Source organism: Rhea pennata, chromosome 4, assembly GCF_028389875.1.
Source record: "Rhea pennata isolate bPtePen1 chromosome 4, bPtePen1.pri, whole genome shotgun sequence".
NCBI lineage: Eukaryota > Metazoa > Chordata > Aves > Rheiformes > Rheidae > Rhea > Rhea pennata.
In genome coordinates this window covers 9,287,494-9,309,184 of record NC_084666.1, presented here as the reverse complement: position 1 = coordinate 9,309,184, position 21,691 = coordinate 9,287,494, and the positions used below count along the sequence as shown (strand labels likewise).

The 21,691-nt window shown below is 48.3% G+C and overlaps 1 protein-coding gene across 1 annotated transcript; it reads left to right on the top strand.

Moving 5' to 3' along the window:
• Positions 1 to 3,966: 3,966 nt before the first annotated feature.
• On the top strand, positions 3,967 to 19,799 carry LOC134139754 (uncharacterized). The gene is made up of 9 exons (XM_062574494.1): positions 3,967 to 4,021; positions 7,874 to 8,353; positions 9,587 to 9,722; positions 12,035 to 12,123; positions 12,996 to 13,059; positions 13,899 to 13,987; positions 15,189 to 15,301; positions 16,285 to 16,441; positions 19,467 to 19,799. The coding sequence occupies exons 1-9, from the start codon at positions 3,967 to 3,969 to the stop codon at positions 19,616 to 19,618; spliced, it is 1,335 nt and encodes a 444-aa protein (XP_062430478.1). The 3' UTR covers positions 19,619 to 19,799.
• Positions 19,800 to 21,691: the final 1,892 nt, after the last annotated feature.

The following is a 21,691-nucleotide window of genomic DNA, read 5'->3' as shown; positions in this document are numbered from 1 at the left end:
TTACTGTTTTGCTGGTAAGCTACCAAAGAGGCTTTGGAGAATTGTTATTTAAGATCTTGGTTGAATTTACATTGCATATTTGCAGATTGACTAAATGGCCTGTGTTCCTAAACTCTGAGTTCCTGTGCTGTTCTGTGAGGGTCAGTTTGTGACCTAGGTTCTGAAAGGACCTTGCATCTGAAGAGGATGTTTTAGATTCCCAATTGCTTCCCAATCTTGAAAATGGGAATAATGTCTCCCATAGCTGTCAGGCATGTTTAAGTGCTTTTGTCTCTGCAGAGAAGGAAATGATACCTTGCAGTTGGTATCTCCTCTCTACACAGCCAGGTTGTGGTATCATTGGAATATGCTTGCAAGCTGCATTGCTTGAAGAAATGTAATTTTCTTTAATAAAAGCACTTGTCAAAACAATTGCCTTTAACTTCAAACCTGATTATCTTGCAGGCAGCCCCCACTCTGGTAGTAGCCCAGTGATAAGGTGCAAATCAGGAATACACTGCCAAAGGACTGTAGCTGTAACCTTCTCGAGTAGCTGCGGGCAGTACACCCAAGGACCACAATTTCCCGCAGTTTAGCAGGAACAACATGGTTTTGTGGTAGCTTGCTCAGCTTGGAGCATGACGGTCATATGGCATCAGAGCAAGTGACTGAGGTCCAGGATCCTAGCAGTGACAGTGGTGACTAGTGGATAGTTAAGGAAAGAACCTAAGAAAAAAATATAAGAATAAAGTGATCCTTCCTTTAATTTACTGCTGTTTCCTGCTGGCAACTAATGGACTTGACCTTAGAGCTTTCCCTAGTGACTGTCACCATTTTCAGATCAATAGGTATGTCGGTCCACTCTCAGTTCATGCATTCCTGTTTTACCACCCTTGCTGTGGATGGGATTCTGGGACACCTGGAATTTCTTCCCACACATCCCAGTTAACGAGAGCCAGGGTGGCTGGGGTGGCGGCAGCTCCCGTTACTCATGCTTGACAGCTCACGCTTGGCGCTGCGCAGGGGAGCAGCGCTTGAGCGACTCTCCGCTCTCTTGTTAAATAAGTAAGTAAATTCCCTCGTAAACAAACAGGTCACTTGAGCGTCGGCTTCCCTAGTGCTTTGCAGCCAATTGGGTCACAGTCGTGGGGGGCCCTTAGTGTTGTAATGCCTGGATAGTTATCGCTTTACTGCTCCCCTTCCGAAATGGTTGTGACTTGCTTCACTAGGCTAGGCAAAGCGGGCGGGTTGGTACAAACTGCTGGCGTACTTGATGCAGAAAGCTGTGTTCTTGGGAGAAAACATTCCTGCTGCTTCCTCTGGCCTGGAAGGAGCCAGCAAAGGTCTGAGCCCCCCGGGGAGAGGAGCAGTGGCTGCCTGGTTTGGGATACGAGGTTCACAGCCTGGAGAAGAGCGGCAGAACTAAGAAGAGAGCCCTGCACCAGCCTAGGACATCGCCTTTGATTGCTCATGCTGTTTTTATCCTGTGAATCAACTAGCAAAAGTATTTAATCTCAACAGAGACAAGCCAAGACAGCCCAGAAGTTTATAAATGAACCTATTTGTACTTCCTGGCACTGACCTTTTCTGTCAGAGTATTTCAAACTCACCTAGTTGTTTAAGGCAACTGAGAGAAACAAGCCTGCCTCGCCTCCTAGCTGGGCTCAGATAACTCATCCGAGAGGACGCTCTGAATGGCATGGAAAGGGGGTAAGATGAAATTTCCCTTTCTCTCCCAAGCGTTGGCCTGGCCAAAGGGTAACTTGCCCCTGAGGTTTGGGGATAGAGGGAAGGCTCCTCACAAATGGGGTGGGGGGAGCTCTATGTAACTCACGGTATAGAGAATACTGATACATCATCAGCAACTCTTCTCTGGTAGAATAAACCTCATTTTACAGGGTAGTTGTTGATAGTATTTCATTTGTACACAAATGTTTCTTCCCTGGCAGGTTTTAGATGCTGAGCTCATCTGGTCATAACTGATGACTTACCATGTGCTAGCAGAGAGCTGCTTCATTCTGTGATGCTTTTTCTGCAGACGCTGCGCAGCACTGCAGGTCCTCATCCCATCAGCTGAGCTGACGGACGTGCAGCTTTTCTTTTTTCAAGAGGAGGGGAAGAGCTGGATGGCCACATGTGGGTCTGTGCAATAGATCAGAGTTGCTTATGAAGACAGAGGTGGAAAGGAATCAAAAACCCAGCATAAAAACTTGTAAGACCCGTGAAACTGAGGTGAGAAATACCACGCTGAAAGCTTGCCTACCTGCAGGGAAAGGCCAGACCTGTGAAAATGCCTTGTCCAGAGTACAAAAGCAGTGTCTCCACAAGGAGCTACTAGTACGGAGCTGCAAAGTTGCTGGGGCTAAGTGCTGGGCCTGGGGGATGTACATCCATACCTGGTACCTACTAGGAGAAAGCGATTCAGGCTGAGAATGTATTTGGCACTGGAAGTCAGCTAGCTTCGACCCACCTAAACCTGGGTTTTTGAAAGCGAACAGAGGGTCCCCAGAGGGCGGCAAGGGAAATGTGCGTGCACAGCCCCATCGTGTAAAGCCTTCCGGGTACGTGTTCAAGCACTTGCCTGCTTCCCACCCGCCGGCTGCAGGCAGCTCCCCGCCCCCACAGCACTGTCTGCAGGTTGTGCAAGCTGGAGGGAGCGGGCCATGCTGCCTTTGCGAGGGCAGCCAAGAGGGTGGCTGCCCTCTCTTCCCGCAGCTCCCACCAGGCCTTAGTCTTACAAGTGTATCGAGAAACTTACTACCGGAGATGCAAAGATGAGGAGTGCTCAGCAGAGCTGCAGGCACTGGAAGAGGTATTTGCACGGGGTCTGGCAGGCTGCTGTAGGAGCTTGGCGTCTCCTAGCAGAGAGCTACATGTCTTCACGTGCAGCTCATGTGGGAGGTGGTGCTGGACTATGCAGGATGGCGATCCTGTGAGAAACCTCCGTTTGCATGGTCCTCCAACCCATGCAGGCAGTGTCTGTGCAATGCAAGCACACGCACATGCCTGTACAGCAGCGAGGGGGTTTCAGCTTAAAGCTTACAAACCGTCAGCTCACAACATTTCGAGCTGGGTGACCGCGTTGTACTTGTTTTTCAGATTGTACAGGCAATGCCTTTTTCAGCAAAATCTCTACAGCTGTGATCTCATGACAGAGCGGTTGCCCTGTGAGCAAAGTGCAAACATCTAAAACAGAAGAGGGCTGGAGTCCAGGACAGCGAGCGAGCAGGCACAAACAGCGGGACTTAGCCTCGAGGCATAAACAGCAAGGAGAGCAGTCACTAGTAAAGATGCATGGAAAAGGGGATGGGACCACACTGAATGCAACCCCCCACCTTCAAATCATCATCAGGATCAGTTAACTTGATCCTGGTCTCAACAGCTGGATGCATCAGGTTTGACATCTTGGGAATGCTAATTGGGAACGCTCTGAACTGCGCCGAGGATGAATTTTGGTTGCACCGCAATCAGCCTCAGTCAAAGCGCAAGCTGATTTGAACTGTGAGGGGTGGTTCTTGGGTTATTTTTCTTCTTGTTCTTCTCTTTTTAGGACATCCTGGACATCAAGGAATGAAGTCCTGTCTTTTGACAAGATTGTGGGGGACTGGCCAGCAGCCAGGTGCAACGCTTTCCGTGCAACTCGCCTGTGCGGCCTTACTCAGCCGTGTGCTTCCTCCAGGGCACTTTTCTCACGTGTATTTCTGAGCACCATAGAAACAGATTAGACTAGGTTAGATTTTCCCTCTGCCTGGTATTTTAGTTTGCACTACACTCTGGAAAAGCCCTTAACTTCCCCATAAGACCTGTTACAATCTCTGAGTATAAATCCCCCTTTGTTGGGGTGTGTGTGTGTGATTTGACTGAGCCGCATGATCATGAGTCAGGTGACAACACTGAGCGCAAAAACAGAGTAGAAGAAGCAGTGAGACCTAGGAGATTGGCTGCTGATCTTGCCTTTTGACAAACTGTGCTACTCCTCAGGGAAAAATGAGTGCCTGGCCCTCTCCTCTGCTTTGGAGCTTAACCACAGCATGGCTGACCGGTAAGTCCTCCTGGAGCGGCATTCACCCTTGCTGGCGGAGCCCAGGGCTGGGTAAAGCCGTAATGTGCTGGTGAAACCACGTGGCTTCACCCTCCCCGGGTGCTGTGGAAGGGCAGGGCAAGAGAGGGGGGAACCCAGGAGAGGAAATGCATGGGTGAAACTGAGGTGAAGATATGCAGCGTTTAAAGCAGGCTGAACGTGGTAGATCTCAAAGCTTGCTTTTGAGAGAAGGAGGAAAAAAAGAGGAAACCCAAGCACACTGCAAACAGAGGTGTTGCAGTGGCCTTTTCATGACTTAGCCTGAAAGGCAAAGAACGGGATACCTTACAGTATTCCCTTGCTGGAGGAGGAGTTTTGGATTATGAGGGAAAGTGAAGCATATAAAAATGTCTGAAATGCTTTTGTAATTATGTCTCTATCTGCTCCTTTCTGGCTTTTTTCATATAATCATGTTTGTCCAGAAAATTACTCTGCTACTCTACTAGCTAACTCTAGCTGTCGGGTCAGGTTCACTGCAGGACAACCTGGCCACGTGCAGCTGGGAGCTCTTTAGGTACGGTGCTGTCCTGCTCCTCCTCCTCGCAGCAGCGTGCTTGCGTTCGGCCCTGGCCGGGGCAATCTGCCTTGCCAGAGGGCAAACCCCTCAGTCCTGCTGCTTCGCTGGAATAGGCACGTTTGCACTTCGGAGCGCTGCTCGGTGCTGGGCAAAGCTGCTCTGAGCTATCACCTGGCAAGCCTTATCTTAGCCACCTATATCCAGGACAGCCTGAGTGTATAATGCATTACTAACTTGAGTCTGGCACGCTCTCAAAGTTAAATTGGGGAAGACAATTATTCACCTACTGAGTTAAACAAGGATCTTCTTCAACTACATACCTAACTATTGACGCGGCTTTGTGTTGTTTCCCTTGAATGGTTTGTTTTTCCAGAGTAGCGTACTCTGCAGTTGTGCCAGACCAAAGGAAGAGAAATTAAAGGGGTGTCCATCATATTTCTGCATTTCATGAGTTCTCAGCCAGCATCCATGTGCCTCACAAGTCGGTGGGGCTGCATGTCTTGTAAATCAGGGGGGTTTAGCACTGTGTTTAAGAGTGGCATCCTCAAGGCTCTTAAAATACTGTGCCAAGGCAGCAAAAAAAAGACCCATCCCTAAAGTGTCTGTGGAGATATTTTTGTTGATATAGTGCCCCTTAAAAAGGAAGAAAGCCTGTAGAAACCAAATCAGTGCTCCCCAGTGTAGACAGTGACTGCAGGAGAGAAAACAGCCAGATGTAGCTGGGCAGGTTAAGTACTGTTTTTTCGTAGCTCTGATGCTATAACTAGTGAAACAAAACATCGCCCACGTTCACTAAATGCTCAGAACTAATTTTACCCTGCCTCGCTACATCTTTTTTTTCAAAAACTTGTTTAAGTGATTTTATAAAGTATTTGCCCTCAAACGTTGTTGAGATGGCTGCTGAAGTTTTGCAAATCCCCTGCTGTGTCTCTGGCTGACAGCTGAGCAAATGCTGGGGACTGGCTGCTATGTGGGAGATGGGACATCGTGATCATTGTGGTCGTTCTGAAAGAGCTGCCCAGGAGAACTTCACGGTGCCCTGGAATTACCGCTGAAGTTCACTTTGAGGTTTGCTTAATAGCAATTGGGACTGACTCGGCTTCTTGCCACATACGAGGAAAGGGAAGCAGGTTGATTTCAGCCCTTAAGGCAGGTGAGTCCAAAAAGGAGAATCTCGTATCTGAGCCCTGGGCTGAGCTGCTGCTGTTCCCTGCGGGTGCTGCAGAGCTGCTCTCCCTGTGTAGGACCAGCTCAGGGGGCTGCAGCTTGCTTAGGCTTGGACCTGCAGCAAACAAATGTGCAACAGAAGGATCGTGGTTAAATTCCCTGTCTGTTTTGGAGGCTGTGGCCAGATGTGGGATGTGGCCTGGGCAGCTGGGTGCTCATCTGCTGCTTTACACCAAGTAGTTATGGAAAGGCTGGGGGGGAGGTTCTTGTTTGAGTGCCAAGGAGTTGGTGTACACACAGGAGAGCGCGCTCTGAACGGGCAGTTTCCAGGTGATTGCAGATTTGTAAGGACTCTTTTATTCAGCGTCCTGATTTTGCTAGAAATTTAATCAGTGTGAGCAGCCAACTTAGTCTGCAGGGCGGTGGTGTTTACACCGCCGGAGCGCTAAGCACTAATATCCCTGGTGCCCAGCGCTGTGCGGACAGACGGCAAGCACGGCCTGAGAAAGAGAAACCAAGAGCTCGGGGAGGAGTTAGGTTGGGAAAAATGTTGCAGCGACCCAAGTTTTTGCAGCCGTCTGGTGCTTGTGCCGTAGCTGCTAGGCTGTGTTGCCTCTCCGAGTTTTCACCCTGTTCTCCTATCTCTTGTGCATGCTGCTTTCTCCCTTGCAAACCCTAGAGCGCTTTCTTAAAATAGCCCTCTAGTTTTCCCTACCAGAGCTGCTTCGATGCAGCCGGCCTGCTCGCTGCGGTGGCCTAGCACCCGCGCGCGGGCTGGACCGGCACGGCGAGAAGCGGCTCCGGGCGCGCGTGCTCGCCCGGCCAGCGTCACCCCGCTGCTCTGAAAAGACAACCCGACGCAACCTGGAGTTGTTCTTGTACAACGTGCTGCAAAACCTGCTAGGTTTCTCCCTAGCTTTGCTACTTTATTCAAATTGGCATTCCTAGTAATTCAGTCAGTCCTTTACTTTAAGAGCTATTTAGCTTGTTTTTCAGCTGGTTGTGTGTATAATTCTTCCAAGAGAGAGACTGGACATAGCTTGTCTGTCTGTGACTTGCACTAACTGACATAAACTTTAGACAGAAAAATTGAAGGTTTGTGCTATGAAGGCACTCAGGGGAAAAAATCAAGGTGGTAGTTGCATACTGATGCTATATGAAGTTGCGTGTTTTCAGAAGCCGCAGATATTGCGCAGGATAAAATACCCCCCTGCCCTGACTTCCCGAGCCGAGCCGGTGCGACAGCTCCTCCTGTGGCAGGACCTGACTATTTTGTTTTTTCGCTTGGTACTATATTGCTAAATCAAAACCAATGCGCTTTGGGCCCCCCTGCTCAAGCAGGGGAGGTTGGACTAGGTGATCTCCAGAGGTCCCTTCCAGCCTCAACCATTCTGTGACTCTGAGACTTTCGATTTTAGCTTTATGGGTCTGTCTTCCATCCCAAGCCTGGGAAACATCCCTCATGATCACTGGATCTCACTCTCATCAGCAGGCAACATTTCAGTCTGTTACAGGTCACAGCAAAACAACTTGAGCTGCAGTAATTCCCTAAATGCTCTCAAGATTACAGCTTCCCAGCTTCAGCTGAAAAGAAATGCTCCCGCTCTTACAGGAGGAGGAAGTTCACAGAATTAAGGGAAGTTAAGGCCTGCAGGCATGTCCCCTTCTGGTCACTGGATGGATCTCCAGAACAGCTTAAAAATATCCCAAACTCATGACTTTTCTTTCCTGATCCTTTTAACTGAGATAGGGTAAAACAGCTAGCTACTTGACAAGCATCCTAATTCAGATTGTCACATGTCTCAAACAGCTGCTGCTAGCAAGATCAGGTGTTTTGAATCATTCTCAAAACCTTCTATCTTGGAGAGTCAGATGTCCTCAACACTGGCATCTACTGAGTTGCAACTTCAGAGATCCTCTAATTTATTTCTTTGATACATCTCTCGTGTGCCAATGATGTTGACTCCCTGGTTTCTGTATTGCTCTTAGTCGAAAGTAGCAGAGCAGAGGTTTTCTGGGCACCAAGCAAGGAAACATAAGTTAAGCAATTAGTAAAGCCCTGTAGTGGAAAACCTACTAAAGGGAGAGAATAACTTGGCCGCTAACAATGTTTTTTTTTCTTCTGTTAGGTATTGCTTTAGGCCAGACAACCACTCTGCAGGTTCCTATTGCCTCAACACCAGTGCCTCCCAGTGCAATGGCCACCCAGGTCCCTACTGCTGCCTCAGCACCGGTGCCTCCCAACACAACTGCTGCCTCGGCCTCTGCACCCCCAGTTTCTGCTACGACGTTCTCGGCTGAAGCAGCTTCTGCCACACCAAACCTTACTGCATCCCCAGGAGTGCCGTCTGCTGACCCAACCGTGGGAGCATCAGCTCCAGTTCTGTCCACCACCGTGGAGGCGACAGCGCTCGCTTCTGCAAGCATGAGCACCCCTCGCGTGTCCACCACCGTGCCCAGCAGTGCCCTGTCCTCCCATCTGGCTGTGACAGCGTCTCCTGGTGTCCCATCCGCAGCTCCGTTCCTCACCACCTCGGAGCCCTCGGGCTGCAGCAGGGTGAACGTGACAGCGTGTGAACGCTGTTCCCCAGGGACGTTTCCCAACGATGGTAGGAGTCTATGCTCACCCCAGCTCCTTGTGTTATGTGGAAAAGTGGAAAGTAAAGGGAGGTAAAAAGGCTGCGTGTCCTTGTCTCAGAGGACAAGGAGCAGGAAGGGGAATTAATTTGTTACAGCTCTCTGAAGTTAAAGACTCCGTCTTTGCTGGGCTTGTTACTTATCAGACTTCCCGAAGTTTCCTTGGTGTGATGAAGAAGTGGTAGGACTGTGACCGTAAAGCCTAATGCAAGTGCAGCTTAATTTGTTGGTGGGAGGATGTTGTTTTTATGTACAAGAAATACAAGAGAAGCTTCTAATTCTCTCTTTCAAATGGTTGAAAGAGAACCTCTGCTGTAGAAACAGCCTTTCGCCTGGGCTCGAGAAATCACCCCGCTGGTACCAATTACCGCTCTGCCGCAGGCAGGAGTGCGTGGTATGATGCTTCTCAGAAGTTATTGTGAGATGGTTTTAAACAACAAAATAAAAGCAATGCCTTTTTCTGCTTACTTCCACACTCTGCAGGGCACTTTTAAAGGGAGGAGTATCCAGAGCGGACGCTTTAGGGCGTCTCTGCCGAGGGCAGGTGGAAATTCCCTCTGCCCTGGTATGCTGGGCGCTTGTCGCAGGGTCTCTTCTTGCTCCTACGCTGCTGCCGCAGTGCCAGGGAGCGGCTCCTGCAGGAGGTGGGATGACAGACTGGTGCGTGCCGTTGCGGCAGCTCCCACGCAACTGTGCTGTGTAGATCACGCTGCTTCTTGTGGAGCAAAAAATGCTAGTGCTTACGTCCAGCGGGAATATTGTGTTACCCGTGCTCAAAGAGAGTCTGTTTCTGGTTAAGGCAGATTCTCAGCTTTGGTATTTTCTGCTTTAGTTCTGCTTTTCACAAGCCTGAGTTAATCGGAAATTGAAAGGGGTGTATGTTTTCAGGAGGGGGACGAGGAAAAAACTCTTGTTCCTTCAGATTAAAAGAGGAAAAAGCAGTCTTTGTAATTACCAGAAAGCCGTGTTGATAAACTTGAGACCTAAGATAGTTTTATGGCTGTTCTTCAGCTAGCTAATGATGCCCAGCAGCATCATTAATAACGTTCTGCTTTTCCAACCCTAAGATTGGGCTCAACCCCTCCAGCAAGACAAATGCTTCCACGTTCTTTGCAGCGACCAGTACCTCTGAGCAGAGGGGTTGAATTGGGGCTAAGCAAAGCATTGCAGTCTTGATCTTGACTTTTTTTTTTTTTTTTATTTAGGCACCCTGAGCTGCTCGTGCTGCTCGCAGGGCTCCTGCGCAGGCCCCACTGACTGCATCCCCTGCCCTGTGGGCCACTACCAGCCTCTGAGTGGCCAACGGTCGTGTGTGCCGTGTCCGCAGGGGTATTACGCCAGGTGAGTGACTGAGCCTCTGCTGAGGTGGCCAACATGGCTGGAAACATGAATTGCCTGCAGTCTCCCTCAAAACATTTTCCTGCAATATCTCCTCCCTTGGGCTTTGGGAAAAGTGCTGGCATAGCTGTTTCTCAGTGGAAAGTGCAAGGTTTTACTCCCCCAAAAGAAAGAGAAGCCCAGGGTTGGCTGGTCTGATTTTCATCTGCTGCGGTGGCCTTGTGCTGTAAAATGCTCAGCAGCACGTGGAGAGGGGCTATGTGCTCCTCAGTAGGTGAACTGGATCAGGTTGCTCATGCACATCTTTTTGTGGCCCTTCATATGTATAAGGGGAAAATGAGTTTTCTGTGACTGAGGGACTTCTGGGAACAAGGCGTGGGGTTCAGCTCTTCAGCTTTCACCTGCATCTTTCCTCCTGGAAGTGACCATCTTCCTCTGTGCTTTGCAAATTGATTTTCTTAGTCCATATTTTGCGGTAAGGTCTCATTATGTTCTAGTCACTGCTGACTGCAGCATGCTAAATTGTTTTAATTGTTAGCTTTTCCTCACTGTGTCAGTCTTGGCCAGAAGCCTGGCCTCACCATTTAACCAGGCTTTCTGGTTAACCAGGACCCTGTTTGAACAGGGGGTTGGACTAGATGCTCTTCAGAGGTCCCTTCCAGCCGCAACCATTCTGTGATTCCTCGTTTGCCAGACTTTGGGGTTTTGTGTGGCCTTCCCAGATGCACCTTGAGTCTCTGCAGGCTCCTCAGCTTTTGCCCCATGTGACCTGAGCGTCTGCCCTGTGCTGTGATGGAAACCAGGCATTGTGGCTGGCAAAAGCTTGCAGATAGTTTCATGGTGTCTTGGTGGCCTGGATGTCCTGCTGAAAGCATTCCTGTCCTCTGCTCATCTGGGCTCAGCAGCTGCTGAGATGCTGCTGCAAGGAGATGCTGCTTTTCCTCACGTACGAAGCCTTGAGGGTCATCCCACGGGGTGATCGCTGCATGGTGCTGCTTGAGGCAGACCCATGCAGTCAACCTTTGCTGGGGTAGCTAACCTGGGCGCCAGGGCCACGGGTGGTCAGCAGCTCCTTTCTCACTCTGTAAGTGTCCTACAGTTCCCGAGATGCCTGCACTTGCTGCTCAGGCTGTTTCTCCTCCTGTTTTTCCCTCCGTGTATCCAGTATCTTCTGTGTCTGTTGGGGAGAAATAAGGTATCTCTGTGTCTCCAAGTGCTTTAGAAATCTGAATCAGTCTTCAGCGAGCATATCAGCTGGGATGTGGGCGAGGGCATGGCCGAACCGGGGCTGAACCTCCTGCTGCTACCGAGGAGGGAGGGTGGGGAAGTGGCAGCTGGATTTGCACGTGCTGGAGGAGCGGGGAGACGGGAAGGAAGAACGGTGTGGGAAGGGGCAGGGGTCACCTTGCCTGGGCGCAGTGCATGTGACCGTCACTGTGGCAGCTGGCCACGCTGTGCTGGGCTGCAATTGGGACGTTTTACCATTTTTGCTATATTTGGAGAATCTGGTGTCCCCTGAGCCTTGAGCAGCTCCAGCTGATGCAGGCCCTGCATTAGTTTAAGCAAAGCATTTGCTACGTTTCCAGTTCACAAATCTTGCTCAGCCTTGGGGTTTCCAAAGGACTTGAAGAGCATATCCTTGTTTTCCACCAAAGCATCCTGTGGTGCGTTAATAAATTGTTTTACACACATACTTCTTGTTGGTGAGGAGTTGGCTCTATTGGTGACGAATGCAGTAGCTTTCCTCTTTCTCTGCCTTACCTGTTTTTTCTCCTCCTCCCCAAGGTCTAGCGTACAGCATCCCCTTTCCCACAGTTTCTGATGTTTAAGGTCAGGACTTTCACACGGCAGCGCCAATGGTCTGGCTCTTTTTTTGGACTATTAGCTGACCTGACTTTCAACAAGGGAGCAGCTCTCTTTAAAATCCATAATAGGTGCCGGACATCAAGCACCTTTCCAATGTGTGGATTTAAGAGACTGACTTTAACACCAGATTTTGAAACCTCATTACAATAAGTTTTGAGGCCAGAACTTCAGAATTGGAAACCTGTAACTTTCCACAGAGCCCAGAGAGGGTACAGGACACTGCTGGCATTAACAAAATGGTAAACTTCATTTCTTAACTTGAACCTTTAATATTCAGGCAGGTTCTAACTGTTGTTTTTTCCTGCCTGAGCGCCTTCATTATAATTACTCTATTTCTAGACTTAGTGAAACGAAGAGCTGTGTTCTTCCGTCTCCTCTTAAGCAGCTAAAGAGAATAGAAGCTGCAGTGACCTGAAATAGCACTAAACCTCTTCTCAATTCCCTCCCAGTTTTCGGAGGAGCATCGCATGCTCTCCCTGTCCGCCTGGCTCTTACGCTAACGAGTCTGGGGCTGCAGCCTGCAGCGCATGCCAGAAAGGTAGGTTTGGATGCGTATTCAGTCCAGATACATTTTCATCAGAATACATGATGCTTTTACCATCATCAGATGCAATTACCAGGTGGAATGAAAGCACTGAAGAGTAAACAGGTTATTTTGTTCAGGCCAAAAATAGAATAGTAGATCTCTTCCCATTCTGTTATTGACATTTTTATTAAAAAGGAAAGAACTGATCTCTCACCAAGTCATGTTCCCGTTTGCAGTAAACTGATACTAATGGTACAATGAAAGCCCATTGCAGAATGTTTTCCAAGGTTCATCTATAGCGCAGATTGCAGGGAGCATTTCCCATATTTTCAGTAGTAAAAAAGTTAGTTAAAACATCCTTTTTTCTTTTTTTGGTTAGTCTGTAGTCTGTCTTCTGTAGCCTGAGGACGGAGCAGGATGCTCTCCTTCCTCCCTGGACGTTAAGGACTGGCTCTGCCTCCTCAGAGGCAGTACGAGCCTCGTACGCCGTCCTCCCGAGGTGTAACGGCGTGTTCAAAACAGACCAGCGTTTACTTACGCAAAAGCCTGACGAGCGCGTGCCGAGGGCTCGGCCGAGAGCTGGGTCGTGTCCGTCGTCTGGGGGGGCCGGGAGGAAGCTCCGCTCGGCGGCAGCGGTGCAGCGTCCCCCGCGAACCCGCCCGCAGGGGAGCGGTGAGCGGGTGGATCTCGCCGCCGTGCCGCTTCCAGCCCGTCTGATCCTCCTCCCTTGCCGCGGTGATGGGCGCAGCGACGAATTCGGCTCCCTCCCCAAGCCGGGCGCTCCTGGGGGGACCGGCGTCCCCCGAGAGCCTGCGCCCTGCCGCCCCGGAGCCGAGCGCCGATTTGGCCGGGAGGTCCCGAAAGCTTATTCTTCCCTCCCTCAGGGTATTTCAGCTCGCAGCAAAACGCGGCCTTTTGCCTGCCTTGCCTGCCTGGATCGTTTTGCAAGTAAGGAACGTGCGCGTGGCCGCGGCGGTCTGCGGGCTGGGGAGGGCCATCTCCCTCCTGGTAGCAGTCGACGGGCTAAAAAGACCCGCTGTACTGGCAATCGGAAAGGCACGGTGACTTTCCAGCTGAGCAGATACCGCTGCTGAGCACTGGGGAGATGCAGCCAGCAGGTTTAGGGTTGAACCAGGAGTGACTTTTTAGGCTCGTTAGCCTGTGCGTGGTTTGGGATCAGTTGCTCCAACAACCCCCTTAGCTGTCCCAGAGGCTGGTTGGAGGCAGAGGTGGCCCAGGTGCTGCGCAGGAGGGTTTCGGCTCGGAGCCAGCCTCAGAAACACCTCCTATCAAATCCGAAGTACGTGAGCTGACGTGAATATTTACCCTCCGTCTGCCCTTACCCGGAGATGGCCTGTGCCATGTTACCCAGCAGATCTCTGGCAATTTAACCGTGGTTCAGCAGAGCCGTACTCCAGGGCTTGCACAACTGTATTGCATGTCCAGCTCTCCCAGCTTGAGTATCCATTGACCGTTTTCAGTCACACTTGCTAAGGGATAGGAACTTCAGAGACACAAAGTTCCTCCAAGCCGCATGCAAATAAAGAGAGGAGAGAAATGCTATCATGTGCTCAACCCTAATTCAATATGGGAGAAACCGTGCTGCAGAGAGACATCATGGATGCCTGCAAAATGGCAGAGGCTCATCTCCTGGTAGACACCAGAGAACTGAGGCTCAGCTTGTGCATAGATAAATAAGTGCATGTTATAAATAAGTGAGTGGGCTTCAGTGGGTTGGGTTGGTCCTGGACCTGCTTGCCATGCTGATTTCTCTCTCCTCCCCTCAGCACCACCAGCTGCACCATGTGTCTAGCTTGCCCTGGTGGGAAGGAGGCTCGTCACAAGGCATCTGAGGAGTGCACACCTTGCCACCCAGGTAACAAATGCAGTGGAGGTTGGGGGACCACAAGAGCCTAGCTGAGAATGCACAACTTCAACACCAGAACCTGCAGAAGGGCTGTTTTGCGTCCAAGACTACTGCAGCATGAACACCCCCCCTGACATTTGCAGAGCAAACCTTTGTCATCAGAGATGGAGAAGTGCTGCTGGTTTTTAGTCCCTCCTAGTTGGCCAGGGCCTGCTGCTGGAGTTGCTATCAGCCAGAGGCCTGTTTGCCTGTAGCCACGGGGTTTCATACTGTGGATTCAAAATGCTTCTGAGGCCACATCTGCAGTAGGTCTTCCTGCTAGTATAGTTAACTTCCTCTGAGGAGTGTCCTTCATCTGCAGGATGGGGCTGTCAGGAGCCCAGGTAGATACTTGGGTAGATACCATTCTAGGAAAACTATTTTTGTCAGCGGTGTTGGTTTTGCTGATAAAACCAGATGTGTTAGTGCTGCAGGGGTGCTTGGAGAGCTAGGGGAGGGTGTGCGCTCTGCCTGGGGCCATGGCTCCTGGGCAGGGCATAGCCTAAGGCTGGGAAAGAGCAGTGGTGAAGAGGAGATTTGGTGAGGGGAAAATGAGGAACTGACTCATTTCTTTGCCGTCTTAACTAACATCAGATGACACAGGTGAGGCAGTGAGATGATGGAGTGCTCTAGCAATCGCTGATGGAGAGCCTCCCCTCTAGAATGAATTTTTATAGTCAAGTTGTGTTTTAACATACGGAAAAAAAGCATTAATCACTCTGAGATGCATGGCTTTAGTGGCTCATCGTCCTTACAAAGCCCCAAGAACTGAACTGTGCTTTCAGCTTCACTCAGCAAGTTTCAAAGAGCTAGAAAGTGTCTGAATCCAGAATTAGCATGTATGAAATATCCTGCTGACCTCCAGCTCTAACTTTCCCGCTGTGTTAGAGCCACGGCTAGGTACTAAACCCACTTCACACTACTCAAAGTACTTAAACTTACTCTATCTGCTAGATCTAAAATGACAAAGTATTTCTTCCCTCTTGCTGTGCACCTTCCTCACCCTTTTCCTCTGAGCAAGGACCAAATTTCATGCTCAGCTTTTGTGATGCACATGAAGCATTTGATGGTCTTTCTCCATCTGACTTGCAAAGACAAATCATCCATATGCAATTGTAAAGGCCCCAGGGTCTAGTCCCAGATTTTAATTTTGTGCTTATTTGCTGTTTAGGTACGTTCAAAGGTCCCAATGATAACGGATGCAAGCTCTGCAAGGCAGGAGAATACCAATTACAGCAGGGCAAGGAGAGCTGTGACCTGTGCCCAGAAAATCACTACTGTCCTGTGAGTCTCCAATAGCTGATTTACAGTCTAGATTAATAAATATAGCTGTTCTGTAACAAGTTAAATATACTTTAAGACCATTTTCATCTAAAACTGTTTCCTTTTTTAACTATCTAAAGGGAGATGGTTAAAATTGTGGTACCAGGAGCTGGGCTTTGTTTTGCACTCGAAGCTTCCCAATAGGCCATCAGGGCAAAGTTAGAGAATGGTGTATCCATTAATTAGGCTATTTGGTGCGTGGGCATGCTTTATATGGAGCCTTGCTGCTCTTCACCCTGCTCTGAGTAACACCACAGGGGCAGACAGGCTGACCATTTCTTGGTTATTTTTCCCCTCTTTTTCAGTGCTGAAGTGTTGCTTCTCACGTATTACCAGTAATGCCATTTGCAAACATGCTTGCACGCTGCCCACGTGCCCACAGCCCTCTCTTGCCCCACTGTTTGAAGGCCAGTCCCTGCCCCAGTGGGGAAGGCAGCGATGGAGCCCAGCTGCACACTTAAAACCCTTGGTCTGGGCGCAGACCCCAGCTTTGCAGGACAAACGGCCCATGCGTGCAACAGCCCTGGCTTCGCTCCTTTGCTAGAGCGAGGGATCATTTCACCCAGCTCTCGTCCCCACTCAGCGTGCACGTAGCTCCACCTCAGCTCAAGGAGATGAGGGGAAGAGAGAAGTAGCAGTAGCACCAGCAGTTAAAACTGATACTGTAAGATTGCTGGTTGCCAGACTGTTGTGGTAGCAGCCGTCATTAGTTCTGCCTCTGCCTTGTCTTGGTTCACCAAGAGCTTCATGTGGGAACTGAGGTCACACCTAAAAATCTCTCTTCTGAGACAGCAAGGCAGTGGGTGCTTCCTAAAGCAGTCCTTCCCAGCATGTATCTGCCAAGCCCCTGCTCGAAGAGGCTTTTATCACTCTGTGCTTAGTGCAGAGGCAGTTCTTAACTTGCTGCAGTCTTTCCTGTTTGAGTAACTCTTTCCTTCGGGCAGAGCCCAGATGTGAACCCAGTCAAGTGCCCTGCTGATGCCTTCTGCCCTCCTGGCAGCACTGAGCCCGAGTATTGCATGGAGGTGTTTCTTTACAAGTCAGGAGACTCCTGCCAGCTGGCCCCTCTGGTGATCATCCTCCTGGCCATTTTCACAGCAGGTGAGTGTCAGTCATCACTGTGCTCTGCTAAAACCAGCCACCCCTCTGCAGCTAGGGTGCCTCTGTGTTACGCTAGCAGTATTCTCTGGATGGTGCATGTTATATTTCCTGAAATCTGCATTTCTAATCATGCTCTAACAGCTTGTTCTTTTTACTCTTTGATCTGTTATACTTTCTCTCTTTAGAGGTGCTGGAGATCTCAAATTCATCTCATGTGCATTGTCTTCCTTAGGTTTTTCCATGTCCTTACCTTACTGCCCAAAAGCACAGTGATGTATGGTGTCACATATATAAAGACAATGTTGAAGACAGACCATAGTAGCATTGTTAACAGGTCAAATACAGCTTAAAAGCATGTGCAGCTCCAAATAGAAACTGGTAGTTTCAACTCCCTCAGTGGAAACTCAGACCACTTTAGGTGTATGGATAATGCCTGTGACATACTTTGTTTTCCAGTCAACACTGTAGAGAAATACATCATCTGGAAGCTGGTTCAGCCTTCAGACTCAGGCCAGTTGAGGAATTGGATCTAACCGTTCAAAAGCAGCTCAGAGGCACCACAGTGAAGCACGAAACATCAGTAGGGTCTGTGTCTGCTGTGAAGGTCTAGCTAGAAGAAAACTGGAGTACAGGTGTGTTAGAACATGACACACTTCCTGAGATACCATTATTCCTAAGTTTATTGCAGCAGAGTGTGTTTTAGTTAAACCTGTGTCTCAAGATGTCAGCCTCAGCTTGGTCTAGAGTGTACTGGATTGTCCCTAAAGTATATGTGAAATATCTTGCCTGCCCCAAAGTAGGAAAACAGATAACCTCCTATCACAGATATGAGGTTTCCAAGGGGAGGCCAAAGGAAATGTGCTACAGAAACATCTTGAGATGTTCCAGCTGACTTGGGATATTTCCAAATACTTAAAAGATGAGGCACCTAGAGGGTACAGGCTATCAGGTCTTTTCCTGATCTGTGTGTTACATGCAGCACCTGAAACAGACACTTGGGCAGCCGCTGGGGTCCCCTGTGAGAAAGAGATGCAAAGACAACAGGTTCTCTGTGCCGCGTTATTGCTCTTTCTGGTACCCGACACTTTCTGGATAGAGCAAACAGCCGCCTTGCTAGGGAGAGGATTAGTTCGTGGCAAACTCACAGCAGAGCCTGTAGGAGTGGGTGTTGTCAGCCTGTGTGGTGCACCTTGTAACCAAAGGTGTTCGCACACAGAATCACAGAACCAGCAGGGTTGAAAGGGACCTCTGGAGATCATCTAGTCCAACCTCCCAAAGATTTCCTGGTGCTTGTTCCACTGGGGCTTGAACCCAGGACCTTCAGCATGTAAAGCAGATGTGATAACCACTACACTATCCCTCTACCCCAAATGAAAGGCATCAGCACAGATGCAGCAAATGGGGCACCCCCAATCCAAGATGATACTTGCTCTAACTGGTTCCTTAGAGAAAAGGCTGGAAGATAACAGGCGGAGGAGCTTCTCTGCAAGGAGGCTGCGTGGTGAACGCTGATTCCGAAACAATGAATATGCAGCTGTTGGAGTTTTAGCAGAGTAAGAAAAAAAACCCAAGACTTTTGTAATTTTAAAATTAAATTTGGGAGAAGATTGAACCAAAGCTAACAATTAGATGCAGACAAGCAACTGTTACTGTTATGGGTGGTAAAAAATAGGCAGAAGTGCAAGCTGGGAAGCAAGATATTTAAACCAAAACAGACCTCCTATGCACAGGTGCCCAAGTGGTGTTACTGTGGGATTTCTGCTTGTTACCAGCTATCCTGACACAGGCTTTCATCTCCTCCAGACAATCTAAAGGGTTAAAGACGTAGCCATGAGTCTGTGTTTAAGCTTTAGCTTAACCCTTACGCACCTCCTTCACCTCTGCCTCCTAAACAGTCGTCGTCCCTGCCAGGCTCGATGTTGTCAAAAGGCAGAGGGAGGTAAGAGAGACAGATGTGTTATTCCCTGCAGTGAAGAGGAGTGAGGGCAAAGCTGCTTTTCTGATAACTAATCAGCATTAGCTGCTGTGATCAAAATCCTCTCTGACATTCGAGGACTGTATGGATATGTAAGAGGAGAAAGGACAGTAGAGAGAGTCTGGAGAAGCTACAGCTTTAGCAACTCTGGTTGACTGCTCTTCCTCAGACACCCGAAGTATTCTCACAAGACACAAGGTGTAGGGAAAGTCTAAGTAACCGGCGTTTCTGAGAGACAAGTCAGAGCATCAGGAAACAACATTCCTCAGCTAAGTCCTGCATATCGAAGAGTTTGCTCAGAAGAGTAAAAGAAACAGCCCATGCTCACAAGAACCAGTGAGTATTTTGTAGGAGTTCAGGGATCAAATTCATGGTTGGTAGAACAGATCAATTGTTTACCATGAGGTTGTCTGCTCCCACAACCTAGATCCAGACATACTTGTCTGGACGTACTGCACCAGTGACAGATTTGTGCTATTCTGTTGAGGTCAATTTTCTCTGATTAGGCTTATGCCAGAAAAAAAAGAACACAAAGTCACAGTGCTTGATATTTGCCAATTATTTCAGTGCCTATGCCCAACCTAAAAGTAATTTTTTCTGACAGTCCTGATTTCAGTCTAGACTCCAGGTTAATCTAGGTCAGCTGCCTCTGGTGCTTCATTATAAGCACAGTACAGAGCAAACTAATTTCTCAACAAGGTCCTTCAGTAGGATAGCACAAGTGCAACTAGCCTGCAATTGATTAAGATGTCTGGTGAAAAATAGTAGTTCAACAGAGTAGAGAGAGACCAGGAGCACAAAGGGAAGCAACAGAGCACAAAGGCAAGTAACTGAATTATTTCATTATAGTCTGCTATTCTCAACAGCTTTCAGAGTAAAGCTTAAGTGCCGAAGTTGGGTATTATTATAGCTATCCAAAACTTTTCTGTACACAATAAATAGGAAAATAAATTACCAAAAAACAGTATTTCAATCAAGAAGTCCTAGAACAAGCATCACCTGCCATCTTGCCTTCCCATCTGAAAGTAATTATCATTCCTGATATTCCAGGTGGAATCCTTGCTATCTTTCTGTTGATTCTGAAGAGAAGGCAAGAATATAGGAAGAGGTCTTTGAAGTCTCTACTGTTACCAAAAGGATCAGGACAACACACAACGTATGGTGTGATGGAGCACACAGAACCAGTATACACTGGTTGGTAGCAGGCTGCAAAATGTTACCAACAAGCTTTCAGCTCACTTTTCTGTATGGCAATATGGATTTGCGTGTATGGGCAAAATGTTAAGCACGATCAACCTATTTCAACCTATGTAGCCAACATATTTAATTGTACTAACTGCAACTGCACAGAAATGCAAATAAATCATTTATGAGTTGTGACTACTTGTGCTAACCCGGATGACTTTGGTTCTAAAATAGACTGAATAACCAAATTGCATCTCCCTGCAGTTCCAGACTTCACTCACAAATAGTTTTCTCTTTTCCTCAGGAATAACTACTGTACCCCCTCCATTTTAACGGTCAGCTCTACAGAGTGAGTGAAGGTCAGCTGTACAAATTATTAGCATTCCTGCAATATAAGCCCTTTCCCACCTCAGCAGGCACTAACAGGAGCGTGCTTCCTTTTAAGAGTGTGCAGATTCTTTTCTCACCATCCTCAAAATTTTACCTTAAGCAAGGGTAAGTCAAGGAATTTTTCTCTCTCAGCTGTGGGAAAACCACATAAAATAATGTTTGTTTAAGTAAGTCTTGGACTTAAGCAACTCAAAGCTTTAGGCAAGCGCTGCCCCACTGATGATAAGCCAGAAGACTCCCCACAACCGTTTCAAGCGGCCACGCTGCTGCCCAGGTGATTCACCAGAAGTGCCTTCCACACTCATGTACCTGACAGCATTGCTCCTGACCTTATCCTTGACAACGGATTCATCATGAGCCAATGCCTCCTTTGCTGCTGGTAGCAATATATGTGATTTGTACCTGTTCTCACTGCATGGAGCTGCAGCCACTCCTGCCTCCAAGCATGCTCCAGTGTAGCTGGTCCAGCTGACTGTGCCATCTGTTAAATGGATTTGATTTGTATTTTGCAGGCATGATTTCAAATCCTGTAGGCTGGTTTACTTCTTCTTAAAGCTCTGCTTTGCGATGTTCTCCCTATCCTACTCTGACTGTTACGTTTAGCTTTCTGCACCTTGTCTTCATTACCCTTTGAACTCTTGCCATCATAGCAGGCACTTAGAAACACCCATCCGCTGCAATGGAGTCAACCTCAGCTGCCCCATGAAATCAGCACCTGGCATCTACTACCTTTCTCATCTTGTTGCCTCCCTTCTTCCCCTAAGGTGAAATTCATACATGTATTGGGTAGTGCACAGCCCCGAACAGACGAGCTGGTTGTGTCGCTTCACCAGCTTGGAAAGCACCAGTGAAAAGAGCATGCGCGGTGCAGGCAGAGCATCCCCGCGCACCCACGGATGCTCACGCTGTCTCCTCTGCGGGCATGAAGAAGTCTCTACCTTGGCAAAAACCACAGCTTTCCAAAAGAGCAGTAAAAGGACCCAATCCTGATGCAGGGCACCAGATTCCTGCAACAGAACAGTGATTTTTTTTTGTTTTTAAGCATGGACAAAACAAGTTATTTTTCCTAATGTTATCAAAGCACTTTTTTTCAGAAATATTCTAAAAACAACCCCCCCCCCCAAAAAAAAACCCAGGCAGACAGAAGATTCCACTCTGAAGTCAAACTAGACCTAAGCGAAAAAAAAAAGCTAAAAAAGAAAAATAAAAATGCAGCTGAACCTAAGACTCAACCCAAGAGAGCAGTATCAGTGACTGCTAACCGAAACCAAATGAACTTTACTGATGCGACTGCATGATTGCAACTCACAATAGTTAACGCTTGTGAAATTACGAGCAACAGAAAAAAACAGCTCTGTAATCGGGAACACTAGGCTGCAAAAGATACCCATGTTTAGGATATCAATATGTTTATGATAAAGGAAAGTGTGAAAACAGCCAAAGCACAGTTGTTATTCACCTTACGTAAGCTGAACGCCCAGCGAGCCTTTTAGCTAAAGTCCTGGAGTATAAGCTTTCCCTACGGAAGACCAACATCCTGCTCCCTCGCTGCCAGAACATAACTTGCATAGCACGTATCATTTCGGGGTTTTTTTTTGTTTGTTTGTTAAGATTACTGCAAAAATAACTAACTATATAGATCTGTTTTTCCAAATAAGAATTGGAAATTTCAGAAATAACTAGGAATAAATGTTAATATT